Source organism: Pinus tabuliformis, chromosome 1_2 (genome assembly GCF_031772625.1).
Source record: "Pinus tabuliformis cultivar Carrire ecotype Pingquan chromosome 1_2, CPIR1, whole genome shotgun sequence".
NCBI lineage: Eukaryota > Viridiplantae > Streptophyta > Pinopsida > Pinales > Pinaceae > Pinus > Pinus tabuliformis.
Window position 1 is genome coordinate 67,672,120 of NC_142298.1, and position 27,358 is coordinate 67,699,477.

Genomic DNA, 27,358 nt, shown 5'->3' on the forward strand with positions numbered 1-27,358 from the left:
CTGACGCTCAAGTAGAAGCCGTGCTTTGGAACGCCCCGGTGTCTCAAACCCTTGGGCTCGATCAGGGTTCCACTCCTGGGGAGATAGTTGGGGAAAAACCCTTGGAGGAGGACCCTTCGTCTATGGTGGGTAGGAAGCAGGCACATACTCCGCCGCAGATCTTGGGAAACCCTTCTATGGGCAATTTCACGGATATTGGGATCATTTCGAGGCATTTTGACAACCTTGGAGCTAAAGGCCCTCTGACAGAAAAGGTCTAGGCTTCACACGAGGCGTCACTGGAGGAAAATTTGGCTGGGGGCTCGAGCGGCAACCAGAGAGGGACTTCTAAGAGAAAAAAGCGCCTCCCTTCGCGTTGTAACGAAATATTTCTCAAGCTTGCCGAGGATACAACATTCAATGAAGCCATGGATTCGGCGGAGAAGGTCCTGGTGGGTTGTGTGGGGGGCCAGCACTACAATGTGGAGCGGCCCCAAAAATGGGCTTTGGAGGTTTGGGGTCACCACCTGTCGGAACCTCCTAGGGTACAAACATTTGTTCATGGGTGGTTCGCGCTGAGGTTTAAATGTCTTGCCCACACGAACTGGGTTCTCTCCACCATTTGGCACATAGACCAGGCTCCAATCCTCCTCCGAAGATGGACGCCTTTGTTCGACCCAGAACTGGAAAGGGCGAGGGCGGGACCAATTTGGGTTCGTCTCCCTGGTCTTCTCGTTCATTTCTGGACTGAGCAGATTTTTAAACAAATTGGGGATGCCATGGGAAAATTCCTCACCTATGATGACTCTTTTATTTCCTCCGGGAAAATGGCATTTGCCAGGATTTTAGTTTATTTGGACCTCACTGATGGGCTTCTGGAATTTATTAACATACAGTGGAGGGATGTTGCGAGGAGGCAGTTGCTAGACTATGAGGGAGTCCCATTCAGGTGTCGTCGTTGCCACAAGGTGGGGCACTTATTTAAAGACTGTCCTCTGAACAAGTGGAACAACAGACATTTTGTGAGACATTCCCCTCTGATTGCACATGAGCAGGAGGCTCAGGCACTTGAAGACCCGGTCGATGAGGTTTTGCCTCAAGCTTCGGTGGATTTCCAGAGGTTGGCTTCCCCTCGCTCTGGCAGAACTACCACTCTCTCAGGACCTGTTTTGAGATCTCCGGCACCGGCATCCAGCGCTCCAAGGAAGCGTGGTCGACCACCCCATCAATCCTCGCCTTCTGTTCCTGGCTCGACCGTTGCTGCCTCAGGGGATTCCATCACTTCAAGTATGCAATCCTCACATTTTCCTCCCTCTCATTGTAAATCTGATGTTCATTTTTCAATTGCTGAGCAGATTTTGGGTCTGGGCTCTGTTGAGGCCCCTGTTCATAATGCTTGTGAAGTTTGCCCCCCCTCCCCTCTCTCCCTCTCTCCTCCCCCTCTACCCTCTACACCCCTTCCCCTATTCCCTTGACATCCTTGTCGTCGGCTTTGGTTCCTCGATACATCACCCGGTCTCGCTTAAAGAACATGGACCCTGATCTGGTGGGTCTTGATATCCTCCACCCTCCACCCTCCACCTTCTATCAAGGCTTCCCGAGGTCGCCCTTCTGAATTCAAGATCAGCCAAGCCCAAGCAGATGTTGACATTGCTCTGGGCAAGAAATCAACCATTCCTGGGGTTCTTAGAGCAAGAACAACCCCCTCAGAACCCCCTCCATGAAGATTTTATCCTTTAATTGCAGAGGGCTAGCTAGGCCCGATAAAAAACTAGCTCTTTGCCGATTACTTGCGGCTGAAGCTTTGGACATCATTTTCCTTCAAGAGACCCTGGGTCCTGCATTGGACATTTCTCGAACTCTGGAACATTTTCTGCCAGGGTGGAGATTTTCTGGTTTGGATGCCCATGGCCGTTCTGGTGGCCTTGCTGTGGGTATTAATACTCGTTCTATTGAGGAGATCAATGGCTGGGGTGGTCGGGGATTCCTTGGAGCTGATGTTTTCTCTGCGGAGCTGGGACTCTCCTTCAGGATTGTTAACATTTACGGGACTTGCCAGAACCGCCCCGACTTCTGGGACCGCCTACTGAAGATGGATCTCTTTTCGGCTGAGAACCTTATTGTTGGGGGGGACCTCAATTTTTCCATTGGCCATGCAGAATCCTGGGGTCACCGAGCACAAAGGGATCCCCTCTCGGACTACTTTTCCTCCATCTTGGATCAACACCATTTCATTGACATCCCGGCTGCTAAGTTGCATGCTACTTGGAGGAACAATAGAGTGGGGGAGGATGGTCTGGCTAGAAGGCTAGACAGATTTCTAGTCAAGGAACAGGTTATGGATTTGGGGCTTAACATCCGGCATTGGGTAGGCTCGGGCGGTCTCTCGGACCACCTTCCTATTTTTCTGGAATTGGATAATGGTCGAGACAAGCCGAAAGGGCCTTTCAAATTCAGTTCTACCTGGCTTAAGGATGCTTCTTTCATCAGCATGGTCACAGATTATTGGAAAAGGAACCCTCCTGGGGAAAGGGGCTCTGTTACTGCCGGTTTTATCCATAACCTCGTTGAGCTGAAAAGATGTCTAGAATTTGGGCTCATCATAAAAGATTATAGGAGGACCTTGAACTGTGACAAATTGAGGCAGAGCTAGGGCTTTTTGAGCAGGAGCAAGGTGGTCTTTATCACTCCGAAGAACACAAGCACCATATCTCTTCCATCTATTCGAATCGAGGGAAAATTCTCAAGGATAGAGAAGAAAAATGGAGACTAAGGAGCAGAGCCATTTGGGTCCGGGAAGGGGATGCTAACACAAAATTTTATCACAAGTTTGCTAATGGCAGGAAGGCTATTAATACTATTTGGCAAATGCAGGACGGTCAGGGAGGTACTGCTAACACTTTCCCTCAGCTTGCCTCCCTTGCAAACTCTCATTTTAAATCTGCCTCCCGGGACACCAGAGACACTAATTTAGCAGAGATTATCAAAGTTGCTCAGCTTTTCCCCAGATATGTGGAGCTTGAAGATGAGGGGGACCTTGTTCAGGAAGTCACATTGGATGAACTGGAAGCCACTTTGAAGTGGTTCAGTAAAGACAAAAGCCTTGGACCTGATGGCTGGACCATTGAATTTTATTTATTTTTCTTTGATGTGCTTGGGGCAGATCTTCTCAGTGTTGTTGAGGAGTCTCGGACCTCGGGGCGACTGGAAGCTGCCATCACCTCCACCTTCATAGCCCTCATTCCCAAGACAGATAATCCTTCTACTTTTGATGATTTTCGACCCATTTCGCTCTGTAATTGTTTATACAAGATTATTGCTAAAATTATTGCTAATCGTGTGAAGCCTATTCTATCCAAGCATATCCTCCCTGAACAATTTGCATTCCTGAAGGACAGGCAAATCCATGAGGCGATTGGGACGGCTCAGGAGGTGCTGCACACCCTTCATTGCAAAAAAGGTAAAGGTATGATTTTGAAGGTGGACCTATCTAAAGCCTTTGACAGGGTTAACTGGCTTTACCTGAGGATGCTTCTTACCCATCTTGGTTTTCCTTTCTCATTCATTAAATGGATCATGGGATGCATCTCTAATATACCTTTCAGTGTTTTGGTTAATGGTAGCGCTACCCCTTTCTTCACCTCGGCTCGGGGACTGAGGCAAGGGTGCCCTCTATCTCCATTGCTCTTTCTTCTAGTTATGGAAGGTTTTAGTAGGATCATTTCAGAGGAACATAGGCGGGGCAGACTCAGGGGAATAAAGATTACAGAGAATTGCATCCTTACACACCTTCTGTTTGTGGACGATGTGCTAGTTTTTCTTAGTGGCAGCGTTGGGGACATCACATCGATCAGAAATATATTCTCCTTATTCCAGAAGGCCACAGGTATGCTCATTAATGAAGGAAAATCCACTTTGACAGTCATGGCATGCTCTCAGCACGAAATAAATTTTGCACTTGACAGATTCCGCTTTACGCAGCTGGAACTAGTAGAGGGATTGAAATATCTGGGGTACAAGTTGAAACCAATTGGGTACAAGATTGCGGATTGGACTTGGCTCATTGCCAAGCTAGAGAAAAGACTCAGCATTTGGTACCATAGGTTCCTCTCTCATGCTGGCCATTTGACCCTCATCAAAAGTGTTCTGGAAGCGACTCCTGTTTACTGGATGTCCCTGGCCTGGATCCCTAGAGGCATTCTTTCCAGGATCCAAAATATTTGCAGCAGATTCTTATGGAGAGGTAAACAGCCAGGGAGGATTTTTGCTTGGGTTAAATGGGATGCTCTCACTCTCCCTAAAAAATGGGGGGGTTGGGGCCTCAAGAAGCTGGATGAATTTTCTTCTGCGCTGGCTGCGAAGCTTGGTTGGCAATTGGTGGCTTCGGACAGCTTATGGACCAGGGTTGCTTACTCGAAATACATTGCTCCAGCTCGTGTTGTGGATTGGATCAGAAGGCCGGCTGGCCCCTTCACTGGCATTTCGATTATTTGGAAGGCTGTCCTAAAGGCTTTGGAGCCCATTCGCGCTGGCATTACTTGGAGGATTCATTCGGGGGACAGTGTTCGCATAGGCATTGATCCGTGGATTGGTTGTGGGGACAGGCATAGACTGCCTCCAGAGCTATTAGCACTCTTAAAGGAGCAAAATATTACACACCTGGCACATATTGCAGACGAGCACAACTCCTCCTTTCTTCAACAGGCTTGGAAATCTGTTGGCTAGCTTAATATCCCACCTCTTTGGAGGCAGCACTGGAGGGACTTCACACAGGCTCTTTTGGAGGCACATATCCGTATCACGGAGGGGAGGACGAGATTATCTGGGCCCTGGCGAAATCTGGAAGATATACACCCAAGGAGGGTTATTTGGTCCTGGCTAATCCGCGTAAGCCTCTGGTCATTTTACAATGGTGGAAACTCCTCTGGAAGCTTAAAGCGCCTCCTAGATCCAGAGTTCTTATGTGGTGTATTTTGAAGAACAAGATCCCCACGGGGGATAACCTGCTGAAACGTGCTTTTAATGGCCCACACTGGTGTTACTTCTGCAACAATGTTGGGGAGTCTGCTTCTCACATTTTCCTTCATTGCCACGTTGTGCGTAGTGCTTGGCATCTGGTGTCTGCTGCTATCCCCTCTAATTGTGATTGGCTTTCAAACTCTCTGGTTGAGGCCTGGGATTTGTGGTACCATTCTGTCATGCCTCATAAATTGAGGAACCTTCCCCTGCTATTCTGCTGGACTATTTGGATTGCCCGGAATCGTTTGATTTTCCATAACATCCCCCCTAGATGGCCTTGTCTGGTGGCCATGATCAAAGCTGACTATGACCTCATTCTTGATGACCCTTCTTCCCCTCCTCCCCGATCTATCTCCCGGGAACAGATTGTCCCTGGTAGACCCTGGGCATACTTTGATGGGGCAGCACAAGAAGTTGGCTGTGGTGGAGGGGCCATTCTACACTTATCTGGGAGGCACTCTTACAGCCTATCTATGGGCTTTAGAAGGGGCACTAATAACTTCGCAGAACTTTCAGCAGCTTATCATATCATCCGGTTTGCATTGGAGAAGGGTTGCATTGCATTACAGCTGTTTGGTGACTCAAAGATAGTCTGTGATTGGTTGAATAGAGTATCTTCTTGCAAGACTTTCACATTGAGACACATTCTAGATGAGGCTTTAAGATTGATTTCATTATTTGACCATTTTTCCTGTAATCATATATACAGGGAGCGGAACACAAAGGCTGACCGTCTTTCCAAAGAAGGCACGATCAAGGAGAAAGGCAACTGGCTAATTATGGAACAGATTGATGGCGATCACCACCAGTTCTATCATAGGCCATTTATGGACATTTTGATATGATATTTGGACCAGAAATATATATTTGTACATATTTCCTATGCTGTTTTTGTTTTGATATGCGGCCATAGTGCTGGTACTATTTCTTGTTTTTGTTATTATCTCCCTGCGTGGATCAAGATAATACTCTCGGTTGTTATTTTGTATCATTTTGATTTTCATTTAGACCCTGTCTGGACTACCTCCTTGTGTAAGGGTAGCTGTTGTTTACTGCCCCTTCCGACGCAGTGTTCCTTGATAGAAATATCGGAATATGCTTATGCATCTACATAATGTAATTTCTTAATCTAATGAAATTACGAATTTTCCATGAGAAAAAAAGATAATAAAAAAGGACTTGATGTGAATGGTAAATTAGACCAGATATAAGGATAATTGAGGTGGAAGCACAAACTCGAATTTTTAGTGTATGATCCCTAAGGAGTCAAATATATAAGAATTTATCTCACTTTATACCCATATCACTTCACAATGTAGCATATAATATCATTACTAAGGTGTTAGTAAATATATTGAAGAATATATTGTCAGAAATATTATCAGAAAACCTAGGGGGCTTCATGCAACAACACTGACTATTGGACAATATTATTTTGGTACAAGAACCAATCCACTCAACAAAAAGAGGGGGAAGCTAGCTATTGTTATCAAATTTAATATGACCGATGCGCTTGAATGAGTAGGGAATTCCTTCTTATTTTCAAGCATAGAAAAATTGGGATTTAACACTGAATTGACTAGGTCCATAAAATCTTGTATAAGTGCCCCTTGGATAGTTCCATTAGTAAATGACAAACCAATGTCCTTCTAGCCTCAAGGGGTCCAAGGAAATGATGTATTCTTTCTCCTCTTTTTCAATTTGGTTTTTCGAAAGTTTGATTAGAAAATTAGAATGGGAAAAAATGGAAGGTTGATTTATGGGTCTCAATTTCACAATGAGTGTCGAGGAAGTTAAACACTCGCAATTTGTGGGTTAGACTCTCTTCCTAGGTGGATTATTAATAATCATTGCAAAGTGATTCAAATTTTTACTAGCCTCCTATTTATACATTTGGGTGGTCTAGTAAATAAAAGGAAGAGCTAGTTGTGTGGTTGGAATTGTTCTGAAACCACTTTGAGAGGGACCTCCAGTTCACTCGAATTTCAAATGGAAATTCATGGAAAAATTTTAAATATCTAAGAGTTCTTGTCTATCTAAAAGAATTGAATATGGAATATTGGTATGAAGTTCTTCAAAATATAAGAAAAAAGGATACAATAATGGGAGTGTAATGGCTAAATATGGTGGGTCAAACAATATTGATTAATTCCATTTTATTATTGTCACTGATCTACTTGTGCTTTAGTATCCTTGACCTAAAATAATTTCTAATCATATTGGGGCATTAATATGAAAATTTATTCAGAAAAGGGGTAAACAAAATGATAAAATGTTCCATTTGGTTCAATAGAACATTGTTGGACTCCCCAAAATATATGGAGTTCTAGCGATCAAAGATCCGTACCTAATGAATCTTGTGCTAAGAGCCAAAATAATTTTGTGCCTACTATCTAACTCCAAGGAATGATGGAAACAAGGCTTCTTGCACAAATACTTCCACAAAACATACTTCTTATAGCTAAAAAGGCAAATTAGAAAGGAGTGGGATCTAACAAGTTGAAGTTATCAAAAGAGCTTGCTCGAATAATACTAGAGAGTCTACGTTCGTGATCTGGTAATGGAGCCCATACTAATTTATGGAAGGATAATCTCCCTTCACATGGGGCATTAGATGAAGCTTGAAGGACATGTAAGGCTAAAGGAAATCTCACAATAGGGTACACAAGGTGCATGGAAAGGTTGGTCATGACTGGATCTACCAATAAATCTTCAGTCACAAGGGAATAAATTGATCGCTATCCTAAAATGATTAGCTCAAATATTTGTAAGGTCAAAAGATAAGCATTCTTCGAAGATCAGTTCCCATCAAAGATGTATTGTTGAAGAAGGGTATCATCTATTAGTGAAAAGGCTACTACACCCTACACCAAATAGGTTATGGAAGATAATATGGTAGACTGATGAAATCCATAAATTTAATACCCTCTATTGGGAATTGGTTCACAGGATAATCATAATAGTTGAGAATATCAGAAAAAGGAATATCAAAGGTCCATCAAGATGTGTTTTTTGTAAGTCTGTGGAAGAAAAACATCTTCATTTATTCAGGTACTTTCCCTTTTCCTTGGTGGTTTGGTAGGAAACATTTGCAAAGGTAACTCATATTGAAATAATGCTTAAAACTTGGGCCTATATGTTTGATAATTAGTTGACTAAACTCCATTGGCCAAGAAAATCCAATTCTTTATTAATTCTACGTTTGGTATCCATCCAAAAACATACTTAGTGGTAAATTTGTCTTTCCTTAATCAAAGAAATTTTTAAGGGGATTAGTTGATTCCCATATTGGTGTAAAGTAAAGCAACATGTCTCCTATTCAAGGATATAAGTGATCATGGATATAGTGAGTCTGATTTGGGAGAATTATCTCTATTAAAAAAAATGGATCAAAGTAGGAACACCTTGTAATATTCCTCTTACTCCACATGTGATTTTTTTTATATAACATCACTAAACTCATCATTGCAATTTTGACTTATGTTCTTAACTAGATCAACTACACTCTTAGAAACTTGACTTGTAGCCACATGTTTTACAAACTTCTCTAATGATTATTTAAAACTTCTAGATCAAAAAACTCTATGTCTAGCCTTCTTTTCCTTTTGTGATGAATTAATAGTACATAGTGTTAACTTATAAATCTCTTTTTATATTTTCTTTCCTTGTAATATGATATCTTTTCTAATGGGATTTTGTAGGTAAGAGAAATTGTGGTAGTAATAATAAATATACATTCCTCTATCCACATTTCTATGTTCATAATTTTCTTATTATTCAACTTAGAATATCATTGGTTCTTATAATCCTTTGGTTAACATTATCTCCATTACATATTCTTCGGACTCTGACCATATTTATAACAAAATTTTAGCATATCTTTTATATATATCACAATGTCACACATACCTAACTTATCATGGATAGTTGTTTTCCATATTTGGATTAACATTGGTTTATCATTTGCCTTAGCTTCCGTATGGAAGTCTCCATAGAATAATTAATATATTATACAAGTATTAATTACACCAACTCTGATTTACCAGTCCTCTAACTTGACAAAGGGTTACGTGTCTCGTGTTAATTTTTCTTAAGGTTATATTGTTCTTTTATTTAGAGAATTGATTTTCTTCATTTACACATTAAATTCAGCCCACAACATCATTACATTATTCAACAACATATGCAACTACATAGAAAGAACAATATCATCATCAACAAAATGAAACATAAAGGAACAATAGAAGAAAGGAATACATGGTGACACTAGGATTGGTCAAACACCAAGGAAAAACCCACTATGAGGAAAACCCTTTCAAATTCTTCTTCTTATTAGATTGTAATTTTATGATTCAGCAAAGAGAGATCACAATGATTGATATATTCTACCATAAACCTATCTAGAAAAATCAACTAAACAAAATCCATAAGATGAACCCAACAATGCTAATAATCCAAACCTTGATTTAGAAGCATGCGGTGAACTATCACTATCTGCGGTCAATTGTCTAACTCTATGGTCAAATGAACAACTCTGCGGTCAATTGATGAAATCTTCAGTCAACTGTAAAATTTTAGACCTTAGGCCCCAATCGCATGGAGAAGGTGTCATGCATGCGACTGAAACCCTTCAACTGCATGCACATGCTTGTGTATCTATGGTTACAACTGTATTTTCCTTATAGCATGCGTGTGGCTGGAAACCAAAACCCTAGATCACACAAGCGATATTCGGATGCTAAAATCTCGGACTTGTACGAACCAATCTCTATGACCGAGTCTCAGAGATGTGTAAGCCAAAACTAAAGAAGAGTATAGAAAAATGCTTCATGATGATATCCAAATAAGGGTCGCTTGACTTGTATTTATAACCAAGCATGGGTATCTCATTTCTCTTTTAGGTTGACTTGTCCTTTTGTGCACATGTGGGATTTAATTAAAAATAAACTTTCCCTTGTCCATATTTTGGCAGTTCAATAGTCAAAATTGTTGCTCTCAAAAAGATGAATCTAATCTAATGTTTTGAATTTGCGATTGAGCTGCCAAAAAATTAACAATCCGTCTCAACTAGGGAAAAATTACAATCCCGGCATCATAGCATGTCCCATCTCAATTATCTTGTCATCAAACGTCATCATTGCTCATCTTGGTTCATCTCTTCCTATCCAACCCTATCTCTTGCTTGTGTATACTCATATGTTGATCTGATCCAGGTGGATGTTGGTGGCCACCCACCTATCCCATTTGGACCCCCACAACTGTCTCTTTCATCTTTTTCAGTTTCCTAAATTGTAGCACAGTTTACTATTTTTAGTAGTTTTTCGGGTCCTGAACTTCCGGAGCCGTTTTGAGGCCCTAAACGACGTTTTTTTCGAAAATCTGGGGCAACATGGGTCCATGGACCGATGTTGCCTCCCAAAGTGGTAGTACTCGAATAGATCTTTCTAACGAGCTATCGTACGCGTCAAACGGAGATCGTATGCCAAAGTTACGACCCCGGGAAATTGATGTACCAATTTACCCAAACGGGGCCCACAATTTGGCGTTTCATCTTCTAGGGTTAGGTTTCGGGATGTGAAAGGTTTTCCATTGTTTCTCAACAATAAATAGGCCTTCGAGCCTCATTGTAACTCAGTTTAGAACAGTTCAGAGGCATGTAGCCGCCACATCTCTTCTCAGAGATAAGCTACCATCGCCCTAGCTGGTTTATTCCCATTTCTTTTTGTAAGCATATTTCAGTATTTTACAGTAATGAAATGAAGTATTATTTCCGTTGCATATCTGTCTTTATGGTTATCTCTGTGTTTTATTGCGTTCCTGTCTAAATCCGGATGAATACCATGGGTGGATTTCACAATACCACGGGCCAATTCTATGGGTGAATGAATACCATGGGTGGATGTCACAATACCATGGGTAAATGAATACTATGGGTGGATGTCACTTACAATACCATGGGTCGATGCCATTTACAATACCATGGGTAAATTCCATGGGTCGATGAATAATATGGGTGGATGAGTACCAAGGGTTGATGCCATTTTCCATTTGGATCATTCCTCCCTCCTTAAGAAGCAATGGTCCCCATTGCGTAAAGTTCCCTCCTGCGAAGCCTTTGTTGAATATGAAAAGCCATTGAAGATAAGGGTTTTATGTGGTTAACCCATAACCATGATAAACGAAGATCCGAGGATAGAGATACCCTGTAATGCTTGTGACCAACTGTGATGATGACACTGTGCGGCCTCGCAAATGGACTTCGATGAAGTGTGGGTTTGTGGATGACCCATAACCATGATGTTGGTTGTTGATGAAGTAGCAGGTGCCTACATAGCGTGGGGTGGGAGGGCACGTCTCCAAATAACCTAAGCCGAATGCTGCTATGTTGAAACTGATGAATGTGAAGCATGTGCCTACTAAAGTGGGTGGGAGGGCACGTCTCCAATGGGAACCCACTCTGAATGTTGCTCCAGATTAAAATGGACATCAATCGGTCAATATAACTCAGAATATTTATTATAACCTGTTTTTAGAAGCACAAGGATCATTTTGCATCTTCCCATGAGTTGGAAATCCTTATCTGGACACTCTGAGATCTCAGATTTGCGCTGCAACAGTTCCACCGTCATAAAAATTCTCATAAAATAGCTGATTTTAAATTAGCAATATCTCCCACATCCGGACTCCGATTTGACCCATTTTTTTTTTAAATTGGGTGATTTTTCGAGAGGAATCCAGATCTGTTATTTGTTTTTGTAAATTTTGTACCAAATGTTTCAGATCTGATTTGCAAAGTCGCCACCCAAAAAAATTCCTGCAAAAAATAAATTGAGACTGAAATATGCATGAAACCCTCATTCCCATGGAATCGTAACCTGCTCTGATACCACTGATCCAGATCTTGGGAGGAGGCCCCCAAGATCTAAAAGATTCAAATGGATCTTGGGGTAGAGACCCCTAAGATCTGAAAAATTTCAATGGATCTTGGCGAAAAGGCCCCCAAGATCTGAAAACTTGAATTGCCAAAAGAAAAATAGGAGAATGCCCAATAAAAAAAACCACAAAAGAACTTTTTATTAAAACCGATAATAACTGTAAAGCCTACATTGTGGCGGACCATCTGTCCTTTTACAAAATGTGACTTGTTACTTATAGTATTCTTCAGTTACAATACCACGGGTCAATTCCATGGGTGAATGAATACCATGGGTGGATTTCACAATACCACGGACCAATTCCATGGGTGAATGAATACCATGGGTGGATGTCACAATACCATGGGCCATTACCATGGGTGAATGAATACCATGGGTGGATGTCACTTACAATACCATGGGTCGATGCCATTTACAATACCATGGGTAAATTCCATGGGTCGATGAATAATATGGGTGGATGAGTACCAAGGGTTGATGCCATTTTCCATTTGGATCATGATCATTCTTGAATATAAAATAAGAACAATTTGATACCGGAGGGGAGCTCAATCTAGCACCCTCTCTCCATTGGGGAGCCACTTCAACTACCCTGAGATCTTAGACAAGGGGGAAGAGTTGAATCAATATCCTCGATCAGCCCTAACCCTTACCTCAGAAGGGTCACATCCATAAATCCATGTTTCTCTCCATAGATAAAAAACATATCAATGTACTCACATTCGGTACAACCTTAACCAACTCATCGAAGAGTTTCCTCAAACATCACCAAGAGCAAGAGTCCTCTGATTTTTTGTTCATGAAGGATCAAAGTCAAACATTATGTTAGAGAAAAAATATGTCACAAAAAGGATACCTTATTCATCCTCCCTCTCATGGAGGAAGCAACCGCAAGCCTAATATTGTCTCATATAGAAACACCATCTAAATCTATAAAGATATCTTTTCCTAGCTACATATGGGATTCTTTGAAATTGAATCCCAATCTTGCTATCTAGAGCTTGCTCACACAACTCTCCAAGGAGCTTCCTTAACAAAATTACCTCGTAGCAAGCCATGCTAGGAACATTTCACTTAATGTTCTCTTCGAATTATTAGTGTATCCATGCGTACTGATATCACCAGAAGATATTTCATGACGAACTTAGTGTCCATATCCCTCTTACGCTCAATCATGAGAGGCTCACTTCTTTTCAAGAATAGATAATCAACATATCAAACCAAAATGAAAGGCATACCTTGGACCAACTTAGAGGTATGGATCAAAACTACTTCTAAGCTTCAATAACTATTTATCTGGCTCAAGGATCTTGATAAAATTCATACGATGTTTTCTTAGAAACTTCCTTAGTCATAGAAATCTTCCATGATTTACTCCATGTTTGTAGGTATGTCAAATTCATGGTGTGCTCCTAATATGATGCATAAGACTTCATATTTGGTGACCTAGAGTCACAATTGCATCATAGGCCTTCATTCGTGTGGTGGTGAGGCCTATAACCACACTCTTAATCCTTTCTCCCAGCGGTTGTGAGTTTGACTAGGAGAAATCTTCTCTGCTCAAATCAAAACTTGCCCTAACTTATTCAACAACATCATATGTATATTCATGACCAGAATCCTTCAACAGTCAAGTACTAAGTGTTCAAATCTCATGAAGTGTTTCTCCCTCTGAATGAGAAGCCTCTTCAATCATCATTATCAGCCTATCCATCATAGTATTGTCATGCTACAATAAAATTGTTAGATCACAAACTATACCAGGTTTTCACACATATATCATAACAAGTCATCATCATGTCAGCAAATATTCATCATGGGTTAGTTTCATATAAGAGTACCTTCATACTTCAAGGATCATGATAATCAAGTGAGGGCATCCAATTCTACCACATGTCAATCAATCTTATTGTCACACTTTCATCATACTAATCACGCATTAAGAACAATATCAGGTTACCATATATCAAAATCAATTTGCTAGTCTTCTTTATGAAATCCATCATGTCTAAAATTACAAACGCTTGTCAAATATCAAGAGCATCAATATATATCACATGTATCATAAATCAAACTTACTTTCATATTCTTGTAATACCTCAGGGCTTACCTTTCCATCCAATATTACAACTTACATACCTTGTAGTATTCATGTACCTTTATAACTTGTAACACTTATTTTTCATTGGCAGTTGTAGATCTCTGTCAACTTTCAACTAGCTCTTATTTTTTGCATTAGCTTTATTTTCTTGAACATTGGATGATCCTCAAGAAGTATCTCCTTTTGACATCTCGTTTAGAGGTTAGAGGTATACATATACTCAAATATTGATGTAGAAAGTGTAAGAAAAACAATAAATATAATCAACGAATAACATGATTTAAATGGTACTTATCTTTAATGAGAGTTGATCATCTCCCTCTTGAACCTGACTTCAAGAGTTATTACCGTCCATGCCAATGCTGCCTTCCATATTTCCATTGACTTCGTTAACAACGATCGAAATCAACCCTCACACAAAGCTAGAACATATTCACACTTATCATGTTTCAAAAATAGAAAACTGAAGGCATCATTTTATCTTAGAGTTTCTTCCAAACACTAATATCAAGCCATAATAACCATATTTCCTAGGATTTCCTTCGAACCCTAGCATTATTTTAGGTCTCCTTCATCTTCTCTTTCTTCCATCAAATGTGTCTTCCCAAGGTTTACCTCAATGAATTTTCTTCAACCCAACTCTGATACAATGTTAATTTTTCATAGGGCTATATTGTTTATTACTTTAAATAATTTTGTTCCTTCGTTTAGACATTAAAATCACCCCACAACATCATTAAATTATTTAGCAACATATGAAACTATATAGAAAGAACAACATCATCATCAATGTAGCAGAACATACAGAAACAACAGAAGGAAAGTATACATAAAGACATCAGGATTGGTTAGAGACTAGGCAAAACCCCACTAAAGGGAAAACCCTTTCAAATTCTTCTTCCTATTAGACCGTCATTAAATGATTCAATAAAGAGAGAGTACAATTATCCATGTCTTCCATCATAAACCTATCAAGCAAAACCAACTAAATAACATCCATGAGATGAACCCAACAATGCTAATAATCAACACCTTGATTTAGAAGCCTACAGTTCACTGTCACTGTCTACAACCAACTAACAAACTCTACGGTTAATTGACGAACTCTTCGATCAACTGATGAAATCTTCATTCAACTGTAAAAATTAAACCCTTAGGTCCTAACTGCATGGAGAGAGTGTAATGTGTGAACTTAAAACCCTTAAACCGCATGTATAGGCCTGTGTGCTCGTGGGTACAACGAAAATTTCCTTGTAGCATGTCGGCGGTTGGCAGCCAAAACCCTATATCACATGAGAGACCTTTAGGCCTTGCAATTTCAGAGATGTAGAAACCAATCTCCACGACCCAATCTCAGACCTGTGCGAGCTAAAACCAAAGAACAGAATAAATAATACTTCATGATGATATCCAAATGAGGTTTACTTGACTTATATTTATAGCCATCCATGGGTGTCTAATTTCTCTTTTGGGCCGACTTGTCCTTTTGTGCACATGTGTGCCTTAATTGAAAATTAAACTTTCTCTTATCCAAATTGAGTGCTTAAATAATCAAAATTGGTTCTCTCGAAAATGAGAAATCTAATCGAATAATTGGAATTTGTCACTAATACCAAAAAATAACATAGTGCTATATGATTACTCATGATTTTAACAAGGAGATTGATGGATGGAAACCTCTAAGGTAGTTTTGGTGTAACTACCCCAACCTCCCATTATCGTGGATGTCCTCATTCAGTGCCACTCCATTATCGTGGATGTCCTCATTCAGTGCCACTCCACCATGGATAGCAATATTTGCACTCGTCTTTAAGATTTTCCTTTGTTGCTACCCTAGCATGTAGCCATACTTCTTAGGTTGTTAGATCTGTCCCCCAACCGGTCCTTTACTTCCAATTGGAATGTCCACCAACAACTCCTTTTCTTCGAATTGGAATGCTGCTAGGCTCAACCTTTCGGGGTTTCGATCTTAGCCAAATGTAAAGTTCGCTCGTTTCCTATCATGTAAAAAACGGGGGTTTTCCACTCCTTTTTATTTTATTTTTATATGTAACCCCATATTTTTATTGGCTTCTCTCTTACAATTTTTTTTTTAAAAGGGTTTTCATAGTACAGTTCTTTACACATTGGAGTTTGAATCTAGAGCTTGTCAGTTTTTGTGTTTATTAGGGGTTTGAGGTAATCATTTCTTACATAAATTTGTTTCCAGGGTTTTTCTTACATAAAATTTGTTTCCAGGGTTTTTTAGGGTGCTGAATCCAAATATGCAGTTAAAAAACCATTTTAAATAATACAAATCAAGATTTAACCTCAATTTTTTCTCCCAGATTCCGTTACCAGAATCTCCAAAAGATCGCACTAAAGACAACTCCATTTTCTTTTGTAGTTATAAGAAAATTCTATACAAATCATTACCCATTCAGCGTATTTTTTAAACAATTTTTCCTTTTGATGGTGCAGTAGGGTTTCCGGCAGAATTCCACTGTAGGTAAAACAGATGTTCCCTTCTCGCAATGCACATTTAGTATTTCTAAAAAAAATTAATGGAAACAAATTTCTTTTTTCTTTTACTTTTGATATGAAATCCAGTTCTCTATTTTCGGGTGAAATTCGCCGTGAGACACTTTTTTACAGGAAGAGATTTGTTTCTGTGAGGGATTGACATAATTGATTTCGGCCGCACAGAACAAAGGGGTTTTGACTTTTTGACGTGGTTTTCGTGCCTCACGGCCACAGGGAACTCTGGAAGGGAACAGAACATACTCAGATCAAGGCGGAAAAGGTGGGGGGAGAAAAATCTGAGAACCGGCCGGGCTACAGAAGGAGCACGACCTGAGAGAGGGGTTTTCTGACTCTTTGTCGCGCCTCGGAGAAAATGGCCGGGATGAACACTATCGTTTTTGGCGACTTTATGTAAGGTATGCCTGCTCTCCTCATGATAATTTTACAAATATATTTGTATACCATAGTGTATTTAGCCCCCATTCTGGCTTAGTTTCCCGGGTCCTGGTCTCAATAGTACTTATCTATCAACAAGTTTTTTCGATTCTGCAAAATTATTAGGGTTCATGCCTATCTGTATAGATATTAAAAATTTCTTCTGCCTTAAATTTCCTATGCTCGAACCGTCTATAGTTCACCATTTTTGGTTTTGGCTATCTGATATTTGTATTATATCTCGTCCATGCCTAGGATTCAGGTATAGAATAGGAAAGTTTTGGTGTAATTGCAAAGGATGTTATTGCTGTTGCATAGTGTTTTAGAAAATATACAGGAATGATATGAATGCTGCGTAGTTTGCTGTTTCTCCTTACACAATCTATTAACCATTTTTCTGTCGTCTTAGTCCATACTATTTCCAAATTTAAGTATAAAGGAGCGTCTTCAATTATCCTGTATTATTTCGTCTTCAGCATCCTTTCCCCTTACTATCTCGTTGCTGCACTTGGAATTCACCTCTGTTTCCATTTTCCGCTCTGCATGGTTTTTGTGGTTTTTCCGGTGACCGGAAATAGTTCTCAGGTGACATTTTCTCTACATTCTAGGCGGGTGGATGAACGCGTGTTGGATGACACCGGCCACATGGTAGGCTCTCGTCATTGTCCCATTTCCCCACTTTGACACCGCCAAAACTCTTCGACCCACGTCATCCCTTTCACATCCCCATACATTCCTCTGACATCACACATTCCTCATCAAGTAGGTTGCAAAGTGGAAAGTACACTTGTTTTCGCATCCGTTTATGGTCTTGTACTATGATGTTGATATTTTATTACCATGATAGGAAAAATCTATTGGAAATTTAAATGGTCATTCAAACATTCCCCTCGTGGAACGGGGCTGCGTCCTTTCCAATATTAATCCTTGTCAGTGTGTCTGCCCACATATGTTTTCCTTACTCCCAGATCTAAATTATTCACCTCCAGGTCAGTCGACGCCTTTTTCCCGATACACTTTTTGACAAACCTCGTGAATTCCACCTTGGACACGCTTATGTCTAGGGCCATGATGGAAAATGTGTCCGACGTGTCTGCTTCATCTACTTTGGTCCGTGCAACAATTGAAGTGGAAATGCTCCACGCTGGATCACGCCACTCGGATCCCTGGCAATCCACTTTAGGTGAATTTAATATATCCTCTCCAGGCCTTCCGACACATTCATCTCAGGGTGGCGAGCATGTGCTCCAACATCGTAAACATAGACAACGTCCCATAAAAACCATCCCGCCTCCCCTTGTTATCAACCTTGACAGTGCCACCCTTGTGGACCGAATTATTAGCTTGCAGAAACGTGCATTAGTTGGCCGCTGGTATTTCCCGGATATGGAGGATTCCGAAATGAGGAATTGGCTGGGAACAAAGTGGAAAGCATTGCTAGGATACATCCCCACGATCGTTAGGCTCATGAAAAATTGGTACAGTTTCCATTTCCTTAGTATGGAGGATCTTGAGACTATCAGGTCCATTCCCTGGGTTCATGGCAAGAGTTTCCTCGCCCTACATAACTGGTACATTGGATATAATCCCTTGCATAATACCCCTACTAATAAGCTCATATGGGCCAAATTACCTGGTTCGCTGATAGAATTATGGACAAAGGATGCATTAATTGATGTCGGAAACGCCATTGGCAAATTTGTTTACGTGGACCTGAAATGTCTTGGTGCAAAGGACAAGAGAGTTGCCTAGATCTTAATTGAGAAGGAATACCATGGCGGTTTTCTTGATCACATTAACCTCCATTGGGGGGACATCAATCTCCATCAGAGGCTGGACTTTTGGGGGGTGCCTTTTCGCTGTTCGACCTGCCATAGAACAGGACATCTACAAGACCAGTGCCCGTTCCGTCTGGGCGGCTGCCTACAGGGAAGGAAAATCCTAAACAAATCAAAGATGGCTTACTTCGCGAAGGAACAAACTGGAAATATTGGTCAAAGGATGGTGTCATATCATAATGTGACACATCCAGGTAATTCTCACTGTTCTTTTTCCCATATTTCTCCTTTTGTAGACTCTAGGGGTATCTCCCCTATGCCTGTTCCATCTTCGCCTTACAACCCTCGAAAGTCTGCGTCACCATTTTTGGGTTGTCCAGCTCACCCTAGCTCTCCCTCCCCCCCCCCACCTGAACCTATCCCTTGCCAGGAAATTCCCGCCCCTTTACCTTTCTCTCACCCTTTCAACAATATCCCGTCATCATTGCACATCACTGACGTACCCTCACCTACACCTTCCCCTACTATGGCCTCTCATAAAATAAAAGGCAAAGAACCTTGCCTTTCTGTTACCCCTCCAAACTCTCCCGTTTCAACTTCTCCTAACTCGGTGGGAAGCGACCTGGATTTTCTCTTAAAAAAAAGACTCTGGACCTGCAAACCCTCACCATTCACAAACCTGTTTCACCTGGCTCCCCTCACATCAACCCAACTTTGGCTGGTAATATTACTATCAGGCGGAAGCAGAATAGGGGTAGCAAACATTTCCGCGGTAGGAAAACCAGTAACTCTCACTCCACAGCGATGGACTGTTTCCTTATTGACATTCTTATTACAGATCTTTCTTCTCGTGGGAAGCTTAGAGCACGACAGCCCGTTGATCCTTCTCCATGACTCGCATCATGTCTATTAATATCAGGGGGCTGGGAGCGGACCCAAAATTCATAGCTCTCAAAGACTTGTTCCTTTCCTTATATCCTAATCTCATTCTCATACAAGAAACGATGCATAAGCGTACTAAAGCTGTCTCATATTTTAGGAAAATGTTTCCGAGCTGGCATATCACAGCCACTGACTCCATTGGCCTCTCTGGGGGTCTGGTTGCTTTATGGGATCCATCCTGGGTCTCGGTCAAGGCTTTCAGATGTTTTGCTGGCATTTTGCTTGAAGCCAGTTTTCGCGGCACTCCTGGTTTCATCCACATACTAAATGTATATGCCCCTTACAAGGACCGTCTCATTTTCTAGAATCGATTTCTCTCGTCTGAGATAATGGAACTGGACTCCTTAATGATTGTGGGAGATTTAAACTGTACTTTAAGCAGTGATGAAGTTTGGGGTTGCGGTAGGAAGGTGGATCCTTTGGCCGACCTTCTACAAGATGCCTTGCTCACTTACAATTTTGTAGACGTCTGTCCTACAAAAATAGCCCCCACATGGGATAATGGGAGATCTGGTTCTGCTTATTTGGCCAAATGACTCGATCGTTTCTTAGTCCATGAAAAGTTGTTGGAACGTCTGGGTCTCTTAGGTATGGAAATCATTAACAATTTCACATCAGATCACAGGCCCATCTCACTGCAATGGAAAAACACTGAAATGGCTTTCCTTTCAAATTCAATAGAACTTGGTTGGATGACCCAGAGTTCAATGAACTTGTTCAGGAAACCTGGAAATGTCGCACTCCTCTCACTAGCACCTCCCCTTCTCAGCATCTCCTTGACAATTTAGTCTCCCTTCAGAAAGTAGTAAAGCCCTGGCAAATCCGGAAGCAAAAATCGAATAGAAAAGCCCTAGAAGACATACAAATGGAACTGGATAAGATTGCCTCAAGGATGACAACTCATTGTCTTCCCTTAAAGTTTCGTCTCCGCATAAAAGAACTGGAATTTAAGAAACAAAAATTACTGTCTATTGAGGAAGCCACATGGAGACTAAAAAGCAGGGCTATATGGCTAAAGGAAGGAGACCGTAATACCAAATTCTTTCACCGATATGCAAACCATCGGCGGAACATTAACACAATCTGGGAGATTAGGGACGAGGAGGGAAAAACTTTTCAAACTCAGGAAGATATTTGTAATGCGGCTGTACGACACTTCCAGGAATCCTACAGTGGGAATGAGAACATAATGGCTAAAGATATTATCTGGGGAATCGATCCATACACTACAATGTTTAGTGGTGAGCATAATGAAGAACTATACAAACTTGTGTTCGAAGAAGAACTTTTGAAAGTAATGAAATCTTTTAAGAAAGATAAATGTCCAGGTCCGGATGGATGGACGATAGAATTCTTCCTTCACTTTTTTGATCTAGTAAAGAAGGATCTTCTGAGTATGGTTGAGGAATCCAGAATGTCGGGTAAAATCCACCAATATATATCATCAACCTACATTGCCCTTATTCCAAAGAAAAAAATGCCAATTCCTTCTTGGATTTTAGACCAATATCCTTGTGCAACTCAATCTATAAAATTATCTCTAAGATCATTGCTGGCAGAATAAGAGATACTCTCTCACACTATATCTCACAGGAACAACATGGTTTCCTAAAAGATAGACTTATCCATGATGCTGTTGCAAACACACAGGAATGTTTGCACTCCATCCACACAAAAAAACTTGAAGCAACCATTTTTCAAATTGATTTAAAGAAGGCATATGACTGCCTAGATTGGGGTTTTTTAAGATGTGTTCTACCAAAATTGGTCTCAGACCAAACTGTACAAACTGGATTATGGCTTGTGTTGAAAAGGTTAATTTTGCCATTCTTATAAATGGACACCCTATTATCTTTTTCCGTGCTACTAGAGGATTGAGGCAGGGATGCTCCCTATCCCCGTTACTGTTCATCCTGGCAATGGATTGCCTAAGTCTGCATATCAAAAGGGTTGTTACAAAGGGACACTTCCGGCCTTTGATGATTAGCAAAAACAACAACATTTCTCATAGCCTTTTTGTTGATGACATCCTGATTCTCAGAATGCTCTGTCGTTTCACCTGGATATGTCTTTATAACATCCTAAAGAAATTCACAATGGCTACATGTTTACAAATCAATGAAAGGAAATCTATTATCTTTCATGGAAAATGTGACAGGGAAACCATTGATTACATTGCAGGGTTGTATAACATTAAAGCAATTCCTATACAGGAGGGAATGAAGTATCTTGGATATCACCTTAAACCCTCCTGCTACACTAGAGCGAACTGGCAATGGATCATTGATCGTTACTATAAAAGAATCTCTGGATGGGAATGCAAGTGCTTGTCGATGGGAGGGAGAGCTATACTGGCCCAAGCAGTTTTAGCACAGCTAACTGTATATTGGGCTCACCTTTTTTATATACCAGCTAGCATTATTAACATGCTAAATCGACTTACAACAAATTTTATTTGGGGAGGCTGCAATGAAAAGAAGAAATTTCATTTAACCAAACTTTCTAATATTACTCTTCCAAAGGAACTGGGAGGTTGGGGGATTATGAATCTTCATAAATTTGGAATAGCCTTATTATGCAAATCCTTATGGAGGGGTCTATACGGGGAGGGCACCTGGAGTATATCCATAAAAAAAAGGTATTTGGGCAATAAAGACTTTGCTTTTTGGTACAGAAAAGGCACTATAGGATCCATTCATGGCTTTGCTATCTGGCAAAGTTTCCACAAAATACAATCTTTCTTCTTACAAAATCTCTCATGGAGCTTCCAGAACGGGAACAGAATTTTCATTGACTTGGACCCAATTTTTGGTGCTGGGAAGGATTGCTCTATTCCTCAGGAAATTATAAACGTCCTTCAATGAGTGGGCATCTTTGTTTGGGGACAGGTCATTGCGGGCTGGCAGGGACCTTCTCCTATATGGAAAGAAGCACAAGTTTTGGGTCTACAAGGACAATTGGCTTTACAATGGAACAAGATATTGACAATCATAAAAAATATTGGAATCTGTCGTACAGAGCCACATGACTATCTCACATGGAAGGGGAGAAGGAGGACAGATAGTATAAGTGTTGCTGAAACCTATTTAACCATATCCAATATACAACCTCCCCAAACAGGACGCCAATTTCCTACTACTTTATGGAAAACAGGAGCTCCAAGCAAAATCATAATTTTCTCTTGGTTAGTTTTTCATAATAAAAACCTCATATGGGAGAATCTGCAAAAGAGGCAGTGGCAAGGGTCGGGCATCTGTTCAATTTGCAAAGCTGAAGCTGAAAATAATGAGCATATCTTCCTACAATGCAATCTCACCTCTCAGGTATGGAAAAACTTATCAAATTTATTTGGTTTCAGTTTTATAATGCATTCTTCCATAAAGGACTCACTGGAATGGTGGAGTGTGCAGAAGGTTTCTTGGAGATCCATCCCCCAAATAGTTATATGGACAATTTGGAAATGGAGGAACAATTTTTTGTTCCAAAACAAAAAGGAAGAGTTTCAGCAAATAACCCATAAGGTTATCTCATATTACAACATGTTCATGCCACAGCTCAAACAGCTAAGTAGTAAGCCCGGTCGACATAGCAACTTTTTGCTAGAATAGCCAATGGGTTTTTTTGATGGTGCAACACAAAAAGGAATTTGTGCTTGTGGTGTTTACATCTCCATGAATGAACATCTAAAATTCAACATTTATTGGAATGGAAGGAAAGGTACCAACAACAAAGTAGAGGCAATGGCACTTTTTGGCCTCTTATGTTTCAGTAAATTTCTAAACATACCTGTTTTACATATTTATGGAGACTCCAAAATTATAATTGATCATGTCTTAGGGAAGATTTCCATAAACAACCCTCTTCTAATAGGATGGATGAAGAGAATTGAGATATTCTGGCAAGCACAAAATGGATTCTCTATCCAGCATGTTGACAGATCCCAAAATGAACAAGCTGACAGATTATCAAAGAAAGGTCTATCTCAAGAACTGGGCAAATGGTATATGGATATTCTTGTGGAAAACATCACCTATAACATGGAAGAATTTCTCCTTCCAGGAACATAACTCTGAACATATTTTCTCTTTTTTTTCCCTGTTGTTGAACTTCCTCTGCTTGGCCACTGGGCATCTCACAGTGTCCTCTGCGAAGTGAGGTTTCTCCTTCACAGATGGTGACTATCTTTTTCTTTTCAACAGGGTTTTTTTTTGGTCCAAGTATCGAGCTGTATTTCTACCTATATGTTACTATTACACTCAGATTCCATAACTGGTTTTCACTGGTCCTTCCTTCTAATGTTTTAGGGGAAGCTTACTGTATTTGACTACTGTTTTTGATTGGCAAGTTGTGCCAGACTATTTATAAGTTTGTAGATTACTCTCTGATATTAATATAAATAGCGCTTTTTTCGTACGGAAAAAAAATGATTTACTATGGGGTGAGTGCGAGCTCAACCAATTGCTCATAAATCTCTTCTTTTCGTTGGGATTTTTTGCAACATCATTCTGCAATCCTAACGCGAGTTAGATGTCTCCAGGTTCTTTGTTTTCCCTCATGGGTCAACCTTCCCTGCATTTGAGGAAGGGTTCTAGTATTTAACAGATTCTACAAACAAAAAGAAGAACGAAGTTTTGGGTTTTCAGGTTCAGTTTATTTTTTCTAAAGAAAACAGATGGGCCATTTTTTATTATTATTGTTAGTTAAAGTGAAATCCTCGATTAGTTTTATTTAATAAATTCTCTATATTATCCTCTATACTAAGAGATGTATAGGAGGTAGAGACCATAACCGTCTCTATTTTCCTCTTCCGAATTTATAATAATTTGTCTTTTCCATAGGAAGCAATTTTAGAGTTACCGATCAGCATTCTTAGCCGAGACATAGAATTATGCAAGCTTTTTTTTTTTCTAAGTGGATACAATTGTTACAATTTTTAACTTCTTCATTCAAATAAGAAGCACAACACATTATATTTTTTTTAATTTCGGATTTGTTCAAACCCTAAATGTTTATCTATGATTTGTTTTCTTTAAGAATTACTTCTTATAATTTTTATGTTTACCTTCAAGAAATGAGTTATATTTATTGTTTATTTTTCCACAATGAGGGCATTACTGTCATCTTAACATTACCCTGAGTGATTATAGCATTTTATTATTATATTTTTTTTACAGTCATCAAGGCATAAAATTCTATCATTTAATAATGACTAGTGTAGCAGCGTAATATATTTATTATTAAGTGTTCTTTTTTTCATGAAATAACTATAGGATAAAATGTCAACACAACAAACTACTTCTTTAATTGTTTAGTTATGAGAAAATAGAGTTTTTACGTCTCTTACATTTTCACCTTCCTAGGTACAAGAGTTGAGATGAAGCTATTAAATGTTTTTCTAAAGCCTTGTTGTATCCTTTGGTATTGATGTTATAGCAGCCATCTGTTGAAAAATCTACGGCATGGAGTTAATGAGATTCTTCTTAACACGATAATTATTTGTGTCTTTTTTAGTTCATTAAATAGCTATCATAACAAAGAGACAAGGACAAAAAATTTCTCTTTCTTCGAGGGCCAGAACCTCTCCCTCTTGGAAAGGAAAACCGGCACAAAATTCTTCTTATAGAGATTCCAAACGATGAACACCAAGACCATGACCCTTGAATGACTAGCCTACTCCAAGACCAAGGCACAAATCTTCTTCTTTGTATGGTTGAGTTCATCATCATCACTGCATCATGAAGACATTCATTAATGCTGCAATATCACTGTGCTTCCAATGAGAGACTCGTCATAACTATGAGCTTCATTTCTACTTCATCACACAGAGATCACATAGATCCTCTTTACCATGTATATTTCGAGACAGTGACACAATCGTCATCGAAATCATGATAGACAGACTCTGATAGAGATCCTTCTTGTCGAGGTTGTATACTTTTGACTGCACTTATCATGACACCAAACTTCTTATCATCTCTTTTCCATTGAGGAGTAGACTACATCAGCAATGCACCGAGGCCTGTACCAAGGAGCAGACTGAGACTTCTTTGTGACATTTCAGGTGAGTCTGAGATGGTATCTATATTAGACTTATTCGAGAGAGTGCTCCTTCAAAATATGCGAAGTCACAGACCGATACACATCCGTGTTTCTTCAGAGAGATGCGAGATGCTTCTATTGTCTTTTACGGTGACCCCAACTGCATATTTATAAGTGTATGTCCATGCATTCAAGCCGACATGAATTAATGAACTGTTGAGTCACTTCATTTGAGCCGACGTGTCTATTCTTTATATCAATTTTTATGGCTGACTTGATTGGTCTCTTCATCGTTTTGATTGCTTTTTTCAGGAGGATTGTTCTGGTCTTGGAGGGTTGTTCTTGACTCTAGGATGACTCATATACATTTCATAAATTTCCAAGAAGATCTCTTTGAGTCAAAATTACATGTATAAATACTGAACCTAGTTACATTTTCTTCAACACTCCCTCTTAACTTGGGAGGTATTTACAATGGTACTTGGTCATTCTCAACCTGAAGAATTTCTGAGAAGAATAAAATTGTTAACCCATCTGTATAACATCATATCAACCATCATTGTCATAATGCAAGGCCTTGACTAATAATTCCATATCTCCACAAGACCATGAGTTACAATGCTAGCGACACCAATGACTATAGACACCTTCATCATTGTCTCTCAGGGTACATACCCACACGAGTGTTCACTGAGTATGACCTTTTAGGACTATTCTTATCTTGGGTTCCCAACCCTCAAAGAATATGAGTTTTCTTTCCTACTCTTATCTTGGATGCCCTACACATCCTCAAAGAGCATGAGATGCCAGATGATTACCTAATCCTCCGTTCCTTCTTCCCATGTGAAGACAAGAATGTTGTGTCTATCATGTGTCTACATTTTCATTCATGGCCTTCTCCTAGAATTACAACTATTAGCCGTGGTCTAGTGCATGACACATGAAATAGAGAAAGGCAATTGTCACTCCTCTGTAATCAAGGGTGATCTAATCCAATCTTCCTCTTGATCAGGGATGAGTCAGAGCTCCCTTTTAGCTAGGGATTATTCCATACATCAACAAATTCTTATTCGTGGGTCTTTCAGCTGCTTGATCAACTTTTCTCCTTGATGTTATGAAGGTTAATTAAGATTCTTCCTTATAGGGCAACAACCATTGATCACTTTCCTCCTTAGTTTGTCATGTCATTCCTTTCTTCATTGATAGTGGCCTTCTTCATATCTAGAACCTTCGTTATATGACTACTTCTTTCTCATCATGCTTCTTCCATCCATCGCATGAATTCTAGTTGTTCTTGTATTTACAACTCTTGTTCGAGTAGCCCCACATTATGCAAATATTATTCAAGAAATCAAAACATCATATTACATCAAATCATACCTTACGATATGGCTCTTCATCATGAATCTTTGTGTAGGTATCATCATCCTGCATACATGTTGACACATCTCACAAAGATATCCACTGTTCTAGTTGTTCTTGTATTTACAACTCTTGTTCGAGTAGCCCCACATTATGCAAATATTATTCAAGAAATCAAAACATCATATTACATCAAATCATACCTTACGATATGGCTCTTCATCATGAATCTTTGTGTAGGTATCATCATCCTGCATACATGTTGA

The 27,358-nt window shown here is 39.9% G+C and overlaps 2 protein-coding genes across 5 annotated transcripts in view; both read left to right on the forward strand.

Annotated features, from left to right (window-relative positions):
- The first annotated feature begins 407 nt into the window (after window positions 1–407).
- LOC149204450 (uncharacterized) lies at window positions 408–5,843 on the forward strand. The gene is made up of 4 exons (XM_089397127.1): window positions 408–1,266; window positions 1,860–2,528; window positions 2,627–4,641; window positions 4,728–5,843. The coding sequence occupies exons 1-4, from the start codon at window positions 408–410 to the stop codon at window positions 5,841–5,843; spliced, it is 4,659 nt and encodes a 1,552-aa protein (XP_089253253.1).
- A 10,741-nt stretch (window positions 5,844–16,584) lies between these two features.
- The window catches only part of LOC149204451 (multifunctional methyltransferase subunit TRM112 homolog A-like), a 50,578-nt gene continuing 39,804 nt past the window's right edge, over window positions 16,585–27,358 (forward strand). For 2 of the 4 annotated variants that reach the window (XM_089394717.1, XM_089394718.1), the window contains exon 1: window positions 16,585–16,947. The gene's annotated coding sequence lies outside the window, so the exon portion shown is untranslated. Of the gene's footprint in view, window positions 16,953–27,358 lie in introns of all 4 variants that reach the window. The other 2 variants (XM_089394716.1, XM_089394715.1) reach the window with 2 other exon arrangements.

Bases quoted from the DNA above. Each gene is read 5' to 3' on its own strand.
- LOC149204450 (XM_089397127.1), top strand. From the start codon at position 408: ATGGATTCGGCGGAGAAGGTCCTGGTGGGTTGTGTGGGGGGCCAGCAC. The intron at 1,267-1,859 runs GTATGCAATCCT...ATTTTCTGCCAG, and splicing joins AGGGGATTCCATCACTTCAA to GGTGGAGATTTTCTGGTTTG. The intron at 2,529-2,626 runs GTTTTATCCATA...AAATTGAGGCAG, and splicing joins AAGGGGCTCTGTTACTGCCG to AGCTAGGGCTTTTTGAGCAG.